General features: G+C 45.9%; 1 protein-coding gene across 1 annotated transcript in view; it reads left to right on the forward strand.

The window, feature by feature from the left end:
* The window catches only part of LOC117352633 (interleukin-6 receptor subunit beta-like), a 99370-nt gene that overhangs the window by 37002 nt on the left and 45702 nt on the right, over positions 1–16666 (forward strand). Inside the window, exons 9-10 of the mRNA XM_033929207.1 lie at positions 1025–1107; positions 7018–7252. Coding sequence (XP_033785098.1) covers positions 1025–1107; positions 7018–7252 — 318 coding nt within the window. The remainder of the gene's footprint in view (positions 1–1024; positions 1108–7017; positions 7253–16666) is intronic.

Raw genomic sequence — 16666 nt, forward strand, 5'->3', positions numbered from 1 at the left:
ATTTTTGCCTCAACAAACAGCAGGCTGTTTTGGAAAAAAAAAAATACAACGTTTCTGTAGGTGGTGCACTACTGTTTTAACAAATTATACGAGGACGCACAACATATAATATGTTCATATGATTCAAAATGTTGTGTGATCGTGGCACCGAGGTACCCCCCTCTTCAAACCCAGCATGCACCCAAAAAGAGGGAGAAAAAGCCTCAGACTAATGTAGCAGTATACAACCAAAAGGTACAATTCAAAACTGCTTTTGATACTTTCACTAGTCAAAAAACCTCCCTCACAGAACAGCTCAGGTTCCCTCACAGAACACTATCATAAAGGGTGGGCAAGAAAGGTACCTGCCATAGGGGTTTATCCCAGTACCACATTACCCTTTTGCATCCAGCTGTGAGCCTGCAAACATGCAAGCCGTAAAGGGGGTTCTGAAAGCAATATGTGCCCTGAACTCTGTTTTCTTCAGTGACTGCCCAGAAATGACTTTTAAAAAATTCCTTGAGAAGTTAAGCTTTAATAGGCGTTTCTGTGGCTACAATAGTGTTTTAGCCTTGTTTAAATTGCCTAGAGTGTATGAACCTAAATCTATATGTCTGGAATTTGTATGCACTTAGCGACATTGAAGCATTCCTGGCCATGAGGTTGGGACTGAGTTTAAAACACACACGTGTGTGCATAAGATAAATCAGGAAATGTGTCTGTATCAGAGACCAGTTATAACTATGTACTGGACCTTTCTTTTAGGTAATTTCAAAGAGAAAGTTACCGGTAAACGACTTTTTATAGAATGAGCCTTCCTGTATACACGTAACAGTGTGAGATCCTCCTTCCAGGATCATTTATAGACAATTCACCCCTTAGGTGACTGCATGCATGTACTGTATACATTGTCAAGTTCAAAATATCAATAAAGAAATTTAAAAAAAAAAAAAAAAGGCAATTTAGGATCTTGTTTTGACTGGAAAATAAAACCTTTATGAATCAAAATGATGAATATTTCATATTCTCAGTTCTTCCTTTGCAGAGCTGACAGAAAGTCCAATTATTAGAAATCTCTCTTCTAAGCAGACATCTGCAGGCAGACGGGAAGTTTACGTGAGATGGGAGGTAACATTTCACTTATATATTATGCAAATGAAGTTAAATATTGAGGTTATTTTAGTAGGGCTGTATGGCATCTACTTTTGCAATTACTGCATATGCATTTGTACAAATAAATGGCATTCATATGGAAATACAAATTTTACAATGCTGCTGTTTTTGCATATGTAGATGCTGCAGAAGGCACAGATTTGAAGGGGATATGTTCTGGGCATGGTTTGGATTAGTGCTGTAGCTAGATGGCCAGTTTTGGGTGGACCTGAACCCAAAGAGTGTGGGCATGAAATTTTCCTTACTCCCCTCTCCTGCTGATGATCCAACATCTCTCCTGATCTCTCAGATTCCTGTATCATAAATTTGTGATGCAATCTTTATTTTATATTTAGACATCACAGGAGTAATTCTATAAGTAGCCACCTAGTTTCAGGCAGCAGGAGTCAGTCTAAATCAGTGGTCTCAAACTCAAACCCTTTGCAGGGCCACATTTTGGATTTGTAGGTACTTGGAAGGCCGCAGAAAGAATAGTTAATTTCTTCTTATTAAAGAAATGACAATTTTGCATGAGGTAAAACTCTTTATAGTTTATAAATCTTTCCTTTTGGCTAGGTTTTAATAATAATATTGTCATTTATAGGTAAAGAGACATATGATCAAGAAACTGTTTTATTTTACTTTTGTGATTATGATAAATATACCGAGGGCCTCAAAATAGGACCCTGGCGGGCCGCGAGTTTGAGACTACTTGTCTAAATGGTGCTATTCCAGTCTTGCACATATGCATTAATGACCTATTATAGAATAACTAGCAGAAAAGTACAAATCATAATATGATGGTGCATACTTTGCCAGTGGACAGTTGCATAAGTGGAGTTTGGGCAGAGAATGGGTGGAGCTTACAGGTGCATGAATAATTTATAGAAGTTTATCATTTATGCACATACATACTAACATCTGGGTTGAACTGATGCGTGACAATAAAGACTTTAAATATTAGATTTTGTCATGATCTGTTTCAAAAAATATCCTTGGTTGGACGTTCCAAATCCTGTGGCCCCAGATGCTCTAAAATCACCATTATAATTCTGTGGGTTGCTGTGGTCATGGTAAATTGTCCCATTTGAAAATGATGATTGATGTTCAAACAGCTTTCCATGCAAATGAGGTTCATGGAGGCCCATGGAAATCCCATCCAATCAGTTGTTAGAGAAAGCAACTGACACTTGGCAGAATAGTCCACAGAAAGAGGCATAAATGTGCGCAAGCGCGTCAGTCATAAGCGTGCTTTATAGGAATGCTTCATAGGTGCGTGTCCTAAGGGGACAAAATGGGAGGGGCGAAATATGAAAACATTTTATTACACTGTTTCAGTGGGACAAGTGCTCCCCTCATTCAATCAGCACCTCTCCTCCCCAAAAAAAATATGATGAACTTGAACCTCACATGCAATGGGCAATCTAAGCTTTGACACACACAGCTCAGAAGTGCCTTCAACACATGTGTCTGAGCCATGTTTTTTAACATTTTCGGCACCCCCAGACCAGCCAGTAAATTTGGAGTGTTAAAAGTCGACATTTCATTTTGTGATTCAATAGGCAAAGTCAGAGCATCGCTTGGAGTACTAGTTTTAATATTAAGGACCTCATTTTACTACATTTACATAGCAGTCAGAAGCTGCTAGGAAGCACAGACAAGACCGCGGTGAATCATTATGGCCCAGGTTTTGTAACCAGCGCCCTTGTTGACAGCTGCCATAGAAGTGGCCACTGATCGCGTGTCAATCACAATGGTGCCAGGTACAGAACAGCACCTTCGGCAAAGGTAGGCACCAGAAATGTAGGCCAGGGTTTTCCTGGCCTATATTTCCAGCACCTACCTTTGATGTGAATCACGCTTCTGTAGGCGCTTTAGGTTGCCTAACCCTACTTCTAATGTTAACCATGCTCACAGTGGTGTTAGGCGTCCTAAAGCACCTATGGAAGCACGATTCTGGTGCTGATTTATTAGACTTTAGTAGGCATCTTGAAACTCAGTTAAAAAGTAATTTCAACGGCATTTTTTATTGAGTTTACTGGCGCCATTTAGAGATTTTGGGCCTATGTGCATTGGTGAGTAAAATACTTCAATGCTAAACCAGTAAGATCTGGTTTAGCGTTGATTGTTCAATGCAGTGAGTTTAGGCCTTTGTGTTTTGTTTTGGGGGATTTGGCTCCAGTTTCTGTGTTTATACCAGCGGTCTCAAGCATGCGGCTCGTGATCTGTCCTCTGCTTCCCTTCCTTTCTCACTGCCCTCCCCCAAGCCACTGCAATCGGAGAACAGGCCAGCACCAAGGTCTTAGCTCTCCCTGCTTATCTTCCCCAGCGCAGGCTGACCAATTCTCGCCACCCAACGTCAATTCTAACATTGGGGAGGAAGTTTCGGGCCAGGCAATCGCTGCCTGGCTGGCCCGGAACTTCCTCTCTGACGTTAGAATTGACGTCGGGTGGCGAGAATTGGTCGGTCTGCGCTGGGGAAAATAAGCAGGGAGAGCTAAGACCTCGGCGCTGGCCTGTTCCCCGATTGCGGCGGTGGCGGCCTGTTCCCCAGTGTGGTGGTGGCTTGGGGGAGGGCAGGGAGAAATAAAGAAAGAAAGGGGGGGACAGGGAGACAGAAAGAAAGAAGGGAGACGGGACATAGACAGAAAGTGGCATGGAGAGAGAAAGACAGAAAGAAAGGGTGGGCATGGAGAAAGAAAGAAAGGGGGCACAGAGAGAGAGAAAGAAAGAAGGGGGCAGGGTGAAAGAAATAAAAAGTTGGGAGAGGGAAGGAGACAGATGCTAGACCAGGGGAAAGGAAGGAAGGAGGGAGGGAGAGAAAGGAAAGAACGAGATGTCAGACCATGGAAATAGGGACAGAAGAAGAGAGAGATAGAAGGGAAGGTAAGACATGGAAACGTAGATTTTGAAAAGAAAGCAGAAAAATTGAATATTAAGTTAATGCCAAAGATGGATGCAAGGCAGAAAGTGAAGACGGAGAGAAAAACAATCAAAGGACAAGAAGGCCCTGGAAACATAGTTAAGAGCACAGAAAAATAAAGTCACCAGCCAACAAAGGTAGGGAAAATGATTTTATTTTCAATATAGTGATTGAAATGTGGTAGTTTTGAGAAAGGAAAGATATTAAACTTTAAATGTGAGAGCTGCAGAAAAAATAGGGTACTTGGAGGGCCGCAGAAAAAATAGTTAATGACAATTTTTCCATAAGGTAAAACTCTTTATAGTTTATAAATCTTTCCTTTAACTGTTAAAGGAAAGATTTATAAACTATAAAGAGTTTTTCCTCATGCAAAGTTGTCATTTCTTTAATAAGACATTCATTATTTTTTTCTGCGGCCCTCCAAGTACCTACAAATCCAAAATGTGGCCCCACTAAGGGTTTGAGTCTGAGACCACTGGTTTATACCAACTATAGGGCTGGTATAAGTCAGTGATCTTCACTCATTTTTAAGTTGGATCCAAATGAAATGACGGAAAGTCACCAAATATCATCCCACACGGGGATGAGACGCTACTGACCAGTGTATAAGTATGTCAGTAACATTCATCCCTACCAGCCCACCTTTAAACATTTCATTGGGGGTATCCTCAAGGAGATAGGCATTTCCAAATGCATTCTATGTTTCGGTCTATTGAAAAATACCCTGTCCTTCAAGCATGCAGCTCTTTCTCCTCATCTAATTTCCCCTTTCCATGGGGAGCTTGGATAGAGAAGCACATTGTAACAGAAAAAATCCTGAATTAAGATCAGGGTCACCCTAGAGGTCTCCAAGGGTGGCATCCAGGCCTTGCATTGAAGAACACTGGTGTAAGTGATCATGCGTGTTTTCAGCCATTAGTGCTAGTACTGAATAAAGTAAGGGCCTACTCTTCCGTATAGGATAAGCTAAAAATAAGTACCATAACCATAACCAGCACTTGTGGATTGCTCATTGTCCGTTCCCACTGCTTTCTCTGTTGTTCGGTGTTTGTGGACTCTTCTTGTGGTGCTTAGAATTTCCTTCATTATGGGTGATTTTAAAGAGGTTTTCCTGTGTGTAAAGCATGTTTTACATGCAGATAATGGTGTGCAGGAGAATAAGTACATTTACATAGAGATACTGACAAGAACATGCATACTTTTACATGGTCCACATGTAGATTTCCAAGGAATTTAGTTTGGACAAAGCAGGATGGAGTTGCAATGTATGTTTGCGCTTTTTAAAAGAACTATGCATATGCATAGAGTAGATATTCATATTTTCATCTCTCTCTTGAGTGGGTATAAAAGGGTGTGAAAATATTTGTGTGCTACAGGGGGCTGGTTTTGGAGGTCGATTTTGTAAAGCCACATTGGCTTCTGTCCTGCCTTTGAACATGCACTTTCATGGATATTTTTACTGGTGTTGCTGGTTCTTTCTTTCTGTATTTTTGATTACAATTGATGTAAGGGTAATTCTTAGGGGTATACAGTGAAAAATTGTTTTGTTTAGTTTTCCATTTTGTTTCTAAATGTTTTGTTTGGGGGGAGGGCATTGTTTTATAAAAGCACACGTAAAATGAAGTGGGTAATTTTACAAATGGGCACCTAGAACCAGGAGTGAACAGATCCTCCTGCTCACCAGCTCCGAACACATATATGTGTCTGTTCTCCGTGCATGTACATGCCACTTAAATTACTTTGAATATCGATCCTATATATTTTTTTATTATATGCTCGCCTATAAGTGAAGACCATTTTATTTCCTGTTTTTTTCATGTGGCCATTTGTGGTTGGGTCATAATATTAGCAATAACATTGCTCCTTTTTCCCCTTTTGGTAACAAACTCCCCTCCGCCTCAGGAGAAGTTTATGAGGAGCCGCTGAAAAGTTCTCAGCCCAATCAAGAAGGGAATGATGTGGAGGCATGAAACTTACAAGTTATTCCACATTTTTCAAATCATTTCATATCATTGAAATGAAAAGTGTCAAATAACTTCTTGGTTGGGCTGAGAACTTTTCAGCAGCCCCTCATATGTCTGAAGTTGTCCACATGTGTCAGTGCTTCTTGCCCCCCTCCTTGGGGGGGGGCAGATATTCAAAGATCTGTTCACTCCTGGTTCTAGGTGCCCATTTATAAAATTACCCACTTCATTTTACGTGTGCTTTTATAAAACAATGCCCTCCCCCCAAACAAAACATTTATTTATTTATTCATTCAGTTTTTCTATACCATTCTCCCAGGGGGGTTCAGAACAGTTTACTTGAATTTATTCAGGTACTTAAGCATTTTTCCCTGTCTGTCCTGGCAAGCTCACAATTTATCTAATGTACCTAAGGTAATGGGGGGATTAATGACTTGCCCAGGGTCACAAGAAGCAGTGTGGGTTTGAACCCAAAACCTCAAGGTGCTGAGGATATAGCTTTAACCACTGTGCCACACTTGATCATTTTCTTGATTTCAGAAGGTGTCATCTTACTTTGCAATCTTCTTTAGCAAGTCCAAGTTCCTTATACATAGGATTACCATATGGCTCTAGAAAAAAGAGTATGGATTGAGACATTCAGTGTTTACTTTCACGGAAAGCAATGGAAGTAAAACCCAGATGTCCTAATCTGTCCTCCTTTCTCTAGAACCATATAGCAACTCTACTTATACAAAAAGGCAAAATGTCTTGAGAGTGGAATTTTCAGAATGACCACAATGAATGCAAAATGTTTCTCATGTATATTCATTGTGTTAATCCTAAAAACACAACCCTCCAGAGAGGGTTGAGAAGCACTATTCTGACAGCATAGCACTTTGGTATGCTTTCAAATGAAGAAGGCTATATTTAAATGCAGTTTTCAATTATAATGAAATGTGAGTTTTACATCAATTTTTTCATTCAGTTGCAGTATTTTCTGGTTCTTATTATATACAGATGCATGAACAACATAGACAAGTGGATGAATATATCGTTGAAATTAAAAGACAAAGCAGTCAATACAAGAAAAAGGGGTTTACATGCAAGAAAAAAAGTTATATCTTTAAACTAAAAGAGACCCACCTGTATTTAAATCTCTCCATGGGGTATTTTACAATCAATATTTCTGCAAGCAATAAAATTAGTAAATCACCATCTACCATTTCTGTAATCCCGGATGCAACTGTAACAGGTACGTTAGACATCTTTCTTTTTTTTTTTAATATCATTTTTATTAAGACAAGAAGAACGCAGGGACATCCACTTGTAATAACAAAAACAATACAAGAACAAGTTCAATTTCAATGTCAATATAGAGTGAGGGCAAAACATGTGTAAAAGATAATAAAACGATGTACTTAAAGTACCAAGTCATATATCACCTATTTATCTAACACTGCGCACACACCATCAGACCTAACGTAAATGTAAGAACATAAGAAGCGCCATCTCCGGATCAGACCTTCGGTCCATCAAGTCCGGCGATCCGCACACGCGGAGGCCCTGCCAGGTATACACCTGGTTTATTTTATAGCCAACCATACTTTATATGCCTCTCTCAAGGAGATATGCATCTAGTTTGCTTTTGAAGCCTAGGACTGTCGATTCTGCAATAATCTCCCCTGGGAGAGTATTCCAGATGCCAACCACTCTCTGTGTGAAGCAGAACTTTCTGACATTAGTCCTGAACTTGTCCCCCCTTAGCTTCATTTCATGTCCTCTTGTCCGTGTCAAATTGGACAATGTAAATAATCTTCTCTGCTCTATTTTGTCGATTCCTTTCAGTATTTTGAAGGTTTCGATCATATCCCCACGCAGTCTCCTTTTCTCAAGGGAGAACAATCCCAGTGTTTTAAGTCGATCCTCATATACCAGTTTCTCCATACCCTTCACTAGTTTGGTTGCTCGTCTCTGCACCCTCTCCAGCAGTTTTATATCCTTCTTTAGATAGGGAGACCAATGTTGGACACAGTATTCCAAGTGGGGTCTGACCATTGCCCTATAAAGCGGCATTATAACTTTCTCCGATCTACTCGAGATTCCTTTCTTTATCATACCCAACATTCTATTTGCCTTCTTTGCCGCCGCCGCGCATTGTGCCGACGGCTTCAGGGTCCTATCTATCAGTACACCCAGATCCCTTTCTTGTACACTTTTTCCCAGACTTGCACCTGACATTCTGTACTCGTATTCCTTATTCTTACTGCCTAAATGCATTACCTTGCATTTCTCCACGTTGAACTTCATCTGCCATTTCTCCGCCCATTTTTCTAACCGACACAAATCGCTCTGGAGTTCCTCACTATCCTCCTGTGATCTGATTGCCCGGCAGAGTTTTGTGTCATCTGCAAACTTGATGATCTCACTGGATGTTCCGTTTTCCAAGTCATTGATATAAATATTAAAAAGGATCGGTCCAAGTACGTAAGCATGTAAGCAATGAACAGATAACAGATACAGGTGCATGAACAGGCAATGTTGTATGAGGCGGAGGCCCATCACCCCAGTGACCAGCAGGCAATTAACAATAGTGAATCATCCAGCAACCTTCGTCTAAAATTTCAAATATGAATATGCAACAGCACCAATAGCTCCAACAAGGATCCCCAAACGATCCTCCCCAATCACACAACATGCACACCCCAGACTCATCAGTCGTACAACCAAACACACTCCAAACAATCCCCATACTCACATTCATGGTACTCACATTCATGTTGTTGGTTATGAGTCACCCGAGCAAGAAAAAACTTGGTACTGTTCAGTCGTGCATGGCTAACTTATACACATACTCAAACTTGTGACCTACAGCACCAGAACAGAGAGAAGAGTACATAAAGTAAGCATGACAATACAGAGATATGATATACAGCATCACAATTTACAATGGGATACAGCATCATAATTTACAATGTCAGGGGGGGTCATTGGTCACACAACAGAAGCCCGTTCACATTCACGTGCTGCGGAGTGGCTAAACGTTCTGGTCCAGAGATAACCTCCAAAGGGAACAATAGAGTTTCCAATGGGGCTGAGGTCGGGATGCATAAGTATCCGATTCAAATCGCGCTTGGAGTTGCATCCGTGTCGCCCACATGCTATATGTCGGTACCTCCTCAGAAGCCCAATGCTTCAAGATGAGCTGTTTGCCCACGAGTAGCGCGTGAAGGATGAATTTATGAGCTGAGACATCTAAACCCTGGTGGGTGAGGTCCGTAACATCTCCCAATAGTAGGGCGGGAGGATTCCAGGGCACTGTGCAGTGCAAAACAGTCGCCAAGTGGAGCTGTACCTGGTTCCAGAATTGCAGTTTGGGGCAAGTGAAAAATGAATGGACATAGTCACCCCTGTGGGATGTGCATTTGGTGCAAGTATCAGCATTCCATAATCCCATGCGAAAGCCTTTAGCTCTCGTGATATAGGACCGATGTAATATTTTGTATTGTGTTTCTTGCAGACCCGAGGCCTTCACATGTAAGTATAGGGTGTGAAATAGAGAGTGAAGGTCATCTATAGTTACTTGCATGCCCAGCTCTGTGGACCACTCCCCCCCTAACACTCGAAGGCTTCCCTCTCCGAAATGATCTCTGCCCGCCCCATACCATGTAGAAATCTTATTAGACGCTGTAGGGGTGGCAAGAAAAACTAGGTCCAAAGGGCCACAGCTCCAGTTATCCCCATGCGTGTGTACCCAGGAGTGAAAATAATGGTGAATTTGCAAATAAGTGTACATGTGCGCTAGGGGTAGACGCCATGCCAGCCGCATTTGTGCAAAGGAAGGGAATTCCCCCCACCCATAGCCAGGACATCCCTTACGGTCGTATCATGGACGGTGCGATCCCTCAGACCTGCCAGACCCCCCCCCCTCCAGAGGTGAAGTTAGGATTCCTCAGAAGGGAGAGAAACGGGGATACAGTGGGCAACCTCATGGCCAGGAATGCTTCAATGTCGCTAAGTGCATACAAATTCTGAATGCTACGCCACCAGCGCCACGCTCGTCTAAAAGAGAGAAGGAAAGGTAACACTGTGGGGCAGGATCGTGCTCCCCCTCCCCCCATTCCGTGAAGAAAAGAGGAAAAGGACCAGGGTAAGCAGCAGTCCTCTAATAAAGATTCAGGGGAGTAGCGGCGCGAGGAAACCAGTTGTTCGTGAATCCAGTGAAGGAGCGCGGTGACATTATAAATGCGTAGGGAGGGCAAGCCCAAGCCTCCCCGTGCTCGGCTCTGGGTTAATTTAAGGGAGCTAATGCGTGCCATTCTCCCCTTCCACACAAAGGAGCAAATGATAGACTGATAAGCACGCTCATCCGCGCGAGTAATCCAGATGGGTATGGTTTGTAGTGGATAGAGCAATTTCGGGAACATCACCATTTTGACCAGGGCCACGCGCCCCAAGAGTGAAAGAGGCAGCGACTGCCATTTGATACGCAGAGTTTTGATCCGTCCAATGGTAGCTGATATGTTGGCCTCGTACAGCTTGTATGGGTCTCTGTAAAGCATGATACCTAAATATTTCAGCTTTCCCGGGGCTATACCTGCCCCAAGACTACCACACCAAGGTTCCGTCTGCTGGCCCCCTAACAAAAGAGCCTCCGTTTTGTCAAAATTGATTTTTAAACCCGAAAAGACACCGTATGTCCGAATGAGGGACATCAGGGCAGGCATAGTCCGGGCCGCATTGTTAACGTATAAAAGCATGTCATCCGCGAACATACTAATACGAAATTCGCTAGAGCCTACTCTTAAACCTTCCAACTCTACATCCTGGTGAATACGAGCCGCTAGAGGTTCGAGCGAGAGAAGGAAGAGGAGGGGTGACAGCGGGCAGCCCTGACGCGTGCCCCTTCCCAGAGGGAACGGACCAGAGAGTGCGCCGTTCACTAAGAGTTGGGATGTGGGGAGATGATACAGAGCCGACAGCCAAGCGATAAAATCCCCCTTGATCCCGAATCGGTCAAGCGTCTGGAAAAGGTGGGGCCAAGATACCATATCGAACGCTTTTTCTACATCCAGGCTAGTGATAAGCGCTTTGTCGAAGGCTACTCGAGGATGTTGTAGCACCGCTAAGACCCGCAGGAGATTCATAGATGCGTGCCTGCCAGGCACAAAACCCACCTGGTCTTCGTGGATGAGCGTGGGTAAGAATTTATTGAGACGCGACGCTAAGATACTAGCCAAAAGTTTGATATCCTGGTTAAGAAGAGAGATGGGTCGGTAAGACCCCAATGCGTCAAGTGGGCGCCCAGATTTGGGGAGGATAATAACGTGCGCCCTGTTATGTGAATTCTCGGGAGGAGTAGCACTACGGAGTCCCATAAAGTATTGTTGTAAAGATGCTAACGCTGGGGGGTCCAACAGCTTATAGAATTCGGGGCCAAAGCCGTCCGGACCCAGAGTCTTGGCCAACTTGAGCTTTTTAATGGCCACCTGTAATTTGTCTCCCAGAATGGGACCATTAAGGGCAAGGCATTGATCATCCGACAAGGTGGGTATATTAAGGCCCTGAAAGAAACGATCGCTTGCGAGCTCGTCATACAGTTGTGCAGCATAGAGGTCAGTGTAGAATTGCACAAATTGGTCTGTAATGGCTGAGTGAGTGACATGCGTGTCGCCCCGTTTATCTTTAATAGCAGTAATGGTGTGCTGAGTTTTGTGTGGGCGCACCAGGTTGGCCAGCAATCTCCCCGTCCCCAGCGGTATAGTTTGTATTTGTAACAATATATATTACGATTGGCCCTTTGATCCAAAAAGAGGTTAATTTTTTCCTTGACATCACACATGGCCTGTTTGGAAACATCGTCCAAACGAGAGATATGAAGGGAATGGAAGCTGGCAAGGTCCCGTGACAGCGCCAAGAGTTCCCCGTCCCGTTTTTTATTCAAGGATGCTGTGTAAGCCAAGATGTGACCCCGCATGACCGCTTTAGCCGCCTCCCAGTAGACAACGGGGTCCACATCTGTTACTGAATTAGTTGCATGGAACTTCATCCATCGTTTTTGAAAAAAGTCCCGAAACTCCGCATCTTTGTAAAGGAATGGGGACATCCGCCAGATACGCCTCGTGTCTGGAGACCCAAAACGTAAGTCAATACTGAGCAGAGCGTGGTCAGATACAAGAGGTGGTAAGAGGGTCGCCGCCGATAGGTTCGGAAACAGAGAGGCAGAGATCAGAAAGTAGTCGATGCGCGAGTGAGACGAGTGAGGATGAGAATAGAAGGAGAAATCAAGTTCAGTGGGGTGTAACGTGCGCCATGAGTCTAACAATCCCAGTTCTTTAATTAGGAAGTGTACTCCCTTAGTGAAGTGGCCCCGTGGTATTGGTTTAGTCGGTCGACGATCCCACTGTGGGTTCGCAACAAAGTTAAAATCGCCCCCCATGATAATCGGTTGAGGCAGGAGGGGTGCCAAATGTCCCACCACTGATGTGAAGAAAGGATGAGAGTACGTATTAGGAGCGTAAATATTGCACAAAATTAGAGGTTTGCCCCACAATTCACCTACAAGAATGATAAACCTCCCCTTGGGATCATCAATTTGGCTGTGCATATGAAAGGGGATGTTCTTATGAATGAGAATAGCCACTCCGCATTTCCGGTTTGTAAAGGAGGCCGAGTCACCCACCCAGCCCCTACGTAGTTTCCCATGTTCCCCAGAACTCAAATGGGTCTCCTGTAAGAATGCTATGTCAGTATGTTCACGTTTGAGATACGTTAGAATTTTGGTACGCTTGATGGGCGAATGGATCCCATCTACGTTCAATGATTTAACATGCAATTGTACCATTGAGCTGACAGATATGCATATAGTATACAGTAAAGAACCAGAAACCGAGCGGTGGAGGCCGTCCCAGCCAATGCCTCCACTCACTCATAAGATACCTTGGGGACTTGCTCAGGTTAATGTAGCGACTCATCGTAGCAAGAACCATACAGACATCCAAACAATCATCATACATACCCCGCACACAAACCCAATCCATACACACACACACTCCCCCATGCAGTCTCACCCATCCCCCCTCCCCCATATCTACCCTCCCCCAAACCCCAGCATGGAAAACCATGCTAAAACCAGTAATTATAGAAAATAGGGAAACAGCTCCGGGCCATGCCCACAGAGGGCAGGAACAAAACACACCAAGAGTAATACTAGCGTATGAGCATGTGGCGCACACCTGGGAGGCCAGGGGAGACACCGAAAAAACAGGTGCATCCCTGTAGGGACCATGAGTTTGAATGGCCCCCCTCTAGCCCCCTTAATATTCATCATCGCAGCGTCAAAACCCTGTACATAGAGACCAAGAGAAGCAGGAGTGCACTCTACAGCAATAGCGATAGCTCCTCCGCAACAGAAAGGGAGGACAGACAGAGGGGCGGCCGCTCACCTTCGCCCCTGTTCAGACAAAGTAAATCAGTACAGTAGGTCTGTCTTCCCAAAGGGACAGAGAACGGGAGAAAACCCCCAAACCATCAGTCTCGCTTATGGGATGAGATGCGCCGCTCCCTCATGGGACAACAGCAGTTCAACATGAGCGGTGCACATCAGCCACCAAGTACCTGACTCATAGATGCCTCCGCAGCTTGCAAAGTCCCCAACCTGGGAGCGTACCGCAGCATGACAGCGATCCCAGCAGTCCTCACTCACTCCTTGCGATACACCAGGTCCACAAAAGCTTCAAAGCACAAGAAAGGTGGGTTCGCCAGAGGTGCAGGTGGTACAGGCTGTGAGTTGCTCCCGAGGTGGGTAGGCCGCTCCCGGCTGAGGACACAATGTCGCCGGCAGGCACTGTAGAAACCTTGTCAGCGCTTGCGGTGCTGCTGGCTCTCAGGGTTATCGGCAGCAGAAGAATAGTGCTAAGGGGTGCATGCCAGAATAAGTGCAGCCGAACACGCCATAGCCAGCCTCGACCAGAGGGTGCAGTGTCCTCATGTTTAGGCCATCTCCGGTTCCACTCGTGGAGGCGCCGGTAGGTCCTGTATGAATCTCTCCAGATCACGTGGGTTCTCGAAGTAGTGGATCTTGTTATTGTAAGAGACCCGGGCTCTGGCAGGGTAGAGCAGGGACACCCTTATCTTTCTTTGATATAACATATTGCAATGAGGCACCATGGCTTTTCTGCGTGAGGACACCTGGGGGGAGAAGTCCTGAAAAACCAGGACCTTATGCCCCTTGTAGTTGAAGCCATCCCTCCGTCGGAAACAGGCGAGAACACGTTCCTTCATGGCGAAATTAAGGAAACGGGCAAGGACCGGCCTGGGTCGATGTTCACCCTCACGTTGGGGGCCCACACGATGGGCGCACTCAATCAATACCCGCTTCCCCGTCTCGCCGAGGTTCAATCTTCCCTGCAGCCATGATTCTAAGCAGGTCCTCAGGTCGACATCCCGGACAGCGGAGGGAAGGCCTATGAATCTTAAGTTGTTCCTGCAGTTCCGGTTTTCGTGATCCTCCAGTCTGTCCAGGCAGGTGGTTTTTGCCGTTTCTAAGACCCTCAAGCGCTCTTCAAAGTTGGCTGCACGGTCCTCTTGCTGGGCCACTCGGTCCTCCACCCTCTGCAACCGGCCAGCTTGCGTTTCCAGTGTCTCCCTGAAGTCCTCCATAAAAGTTTGAATTTTCGCTAGTTTGTCTTCCATAACAAGAGTCAGGGACTTAGTGAGTTCTTGTATGGCCGCTTCCTGAATCGTAAACATGGGGACCTCGTGGCTATCCGCCATCTTGGAATCTGCCGACCTCACTTTCCCGCGAGTGTCTCGCTGCGCCCGTGCAGTCATTCTGGGCTTCAAACTGCCTCGGAAAATGCTCCTCACACCCAAGGGAACCCAAGCCCCCCTGCCCCGGGCACCCGCTGCACCCCCGACAACATTGGGGCAAGAGGGAGCCCAAGTCCTCTTGCCCCGATGATCGGGACCCCCCCGCCGAGTACAATCGGGCCAGGAGGGAGCCCAAACCCTCCTGGCCCCGGCGACCCCCCCCCCCCGAATATGATCGGGCCAGGAGGGAGCCCAAACCCTCCTGGCCCCGGCAACCCCCCCCGACTGGATCTGGCCAGGAGGGAGCCCAAGCCCTCCTGGCCCCGGCGACCCCCTATCCCCCACCCCCCACTACAATACGGGCAGGAGGGATCCCAGGCCTTCCTGCCCTCAACACAACCCCCCTCCCCCCAACGATTGCCCCCGAACCCTGATCAGCCCCCCCGCCAACCAGTGACAACCCCCGGCTGACCCCCCGACCCCCCACCCCCACCCCACCCTTCCCCGTACCTTTCAACATTGGCCAGATGGACGGGTGCCAAGCCCGCCCATCCGGCAGGCCAGCTGGGTCCAGAATGGGGCCGGATTGGTCCAGGTGGCTGAAACCCCGCCCACAGGTAGGGCCTGAGGCGCCTGGGCCAATCAGAATAGGCCCGGGAGCCTTAGGCTCCTCCTGTGGGCCGGGCCTTAAGCACATGGGCCGGGCTTGGGCTCCCTCCTGCCCCAATGTCATCAGGGAGATCAGGGGTGCCACGGGGCAAGAGAGCTTGGGCTCCCTCTTGCCCCGATGTCGTCGGGGGCTATCACGGGTGCACGGGGCAGGAGGGCTTGGGCTCCCTCTTGCCCTGATGTTTTGTGTGTGGGGGGGGTGTGATGTATCGCGGCAGGAGAGATGCCTCATCTCCCCTACCGCGATGCCATCACTCCTCTACCCGAACTGCCGCGACCCGCAGCAGGAGAGATAGGGCATTTCTCCTGCCGCAGGTCGCGGCAGTTCAGGTAGAGGAGTGATGGCATCGCGGTAGGGGAGATGAGCCATCTCTCCTGCCGCGATGGTTGCGGTGGGTGGATGGGTAGGTTGCCGGGCCACTGAACTGATTGCGCTAGCAGCCATCAGCTCAGCGGCCCCTTTTTCGGCACTTAGACCTGGTTTGACTTCGTCTAAGTCAAAAAGATATAAGTGCCGACTAGGCAACCTGCCTAAGGTTTTGGTTATACCTGCTGCACGCCTAGGTGTAGGTCGGCCCACCTTTCCCTCTTTTCTCTCTGTGCGTTTAGAGGCAGGGGAAAGGCCTAAGCTTTGGTTATGGGTACTTGGACGATCAGGCTTTTTGATCATCCAAGTAACCATTTAGGACACTTTTTAGACGTTTTTTTTTTTATTATGAACCCCATAATTAGTGGTTTTATAAAAATAGCCTCTTGTTCTTACCTTTGATAAAGTACAGTATTATGGTTGTGGTGTTAGACATACAAGTTAACCAACAAGAATGAATATATTGTAACAAAGTTAATGTGACTAAACTTATGTCACATTATACATTACTTCTTCCCCCTCCCCACCCCACTTTTACAAAGCCATGCTAGCAGCTGCTGCATGGCAACGGCACCAAAGCCCTATGTGTTTCGGGGCCATTACTGCAGCGGCCTGTGCTATACGGCTACGTAAAAGAGGCCCTTTGTTTTTTATTCTTCTTAGCAATCCTATTGGTGCAATTCATGTGTCTGCAATTCTATAAATGTTATCTTATGTCAAAAATTAAAACACCAATCCAGCAATAGCTATTTCTATCAGGTATGTTTAAAGAGATACAGAATGGAAGCAGAGAAAACTCAAATATATCAAAGTATTCAAAGC

The sequence above is a fragment of the Geotrypetes seraphini genome, chromosome 1 (assembly GCF_902459505.1).
Source record: "Geotrypetes seraphini chromosome 1, aGeoSer1.1, whole genome shotgun sequence".
NCBI lineage: Eukaryota > Metazoa > Chordata > Amphibia > Gymnophiona > Dermophiidae > Geotrypetes > Geotrypetes seraphini.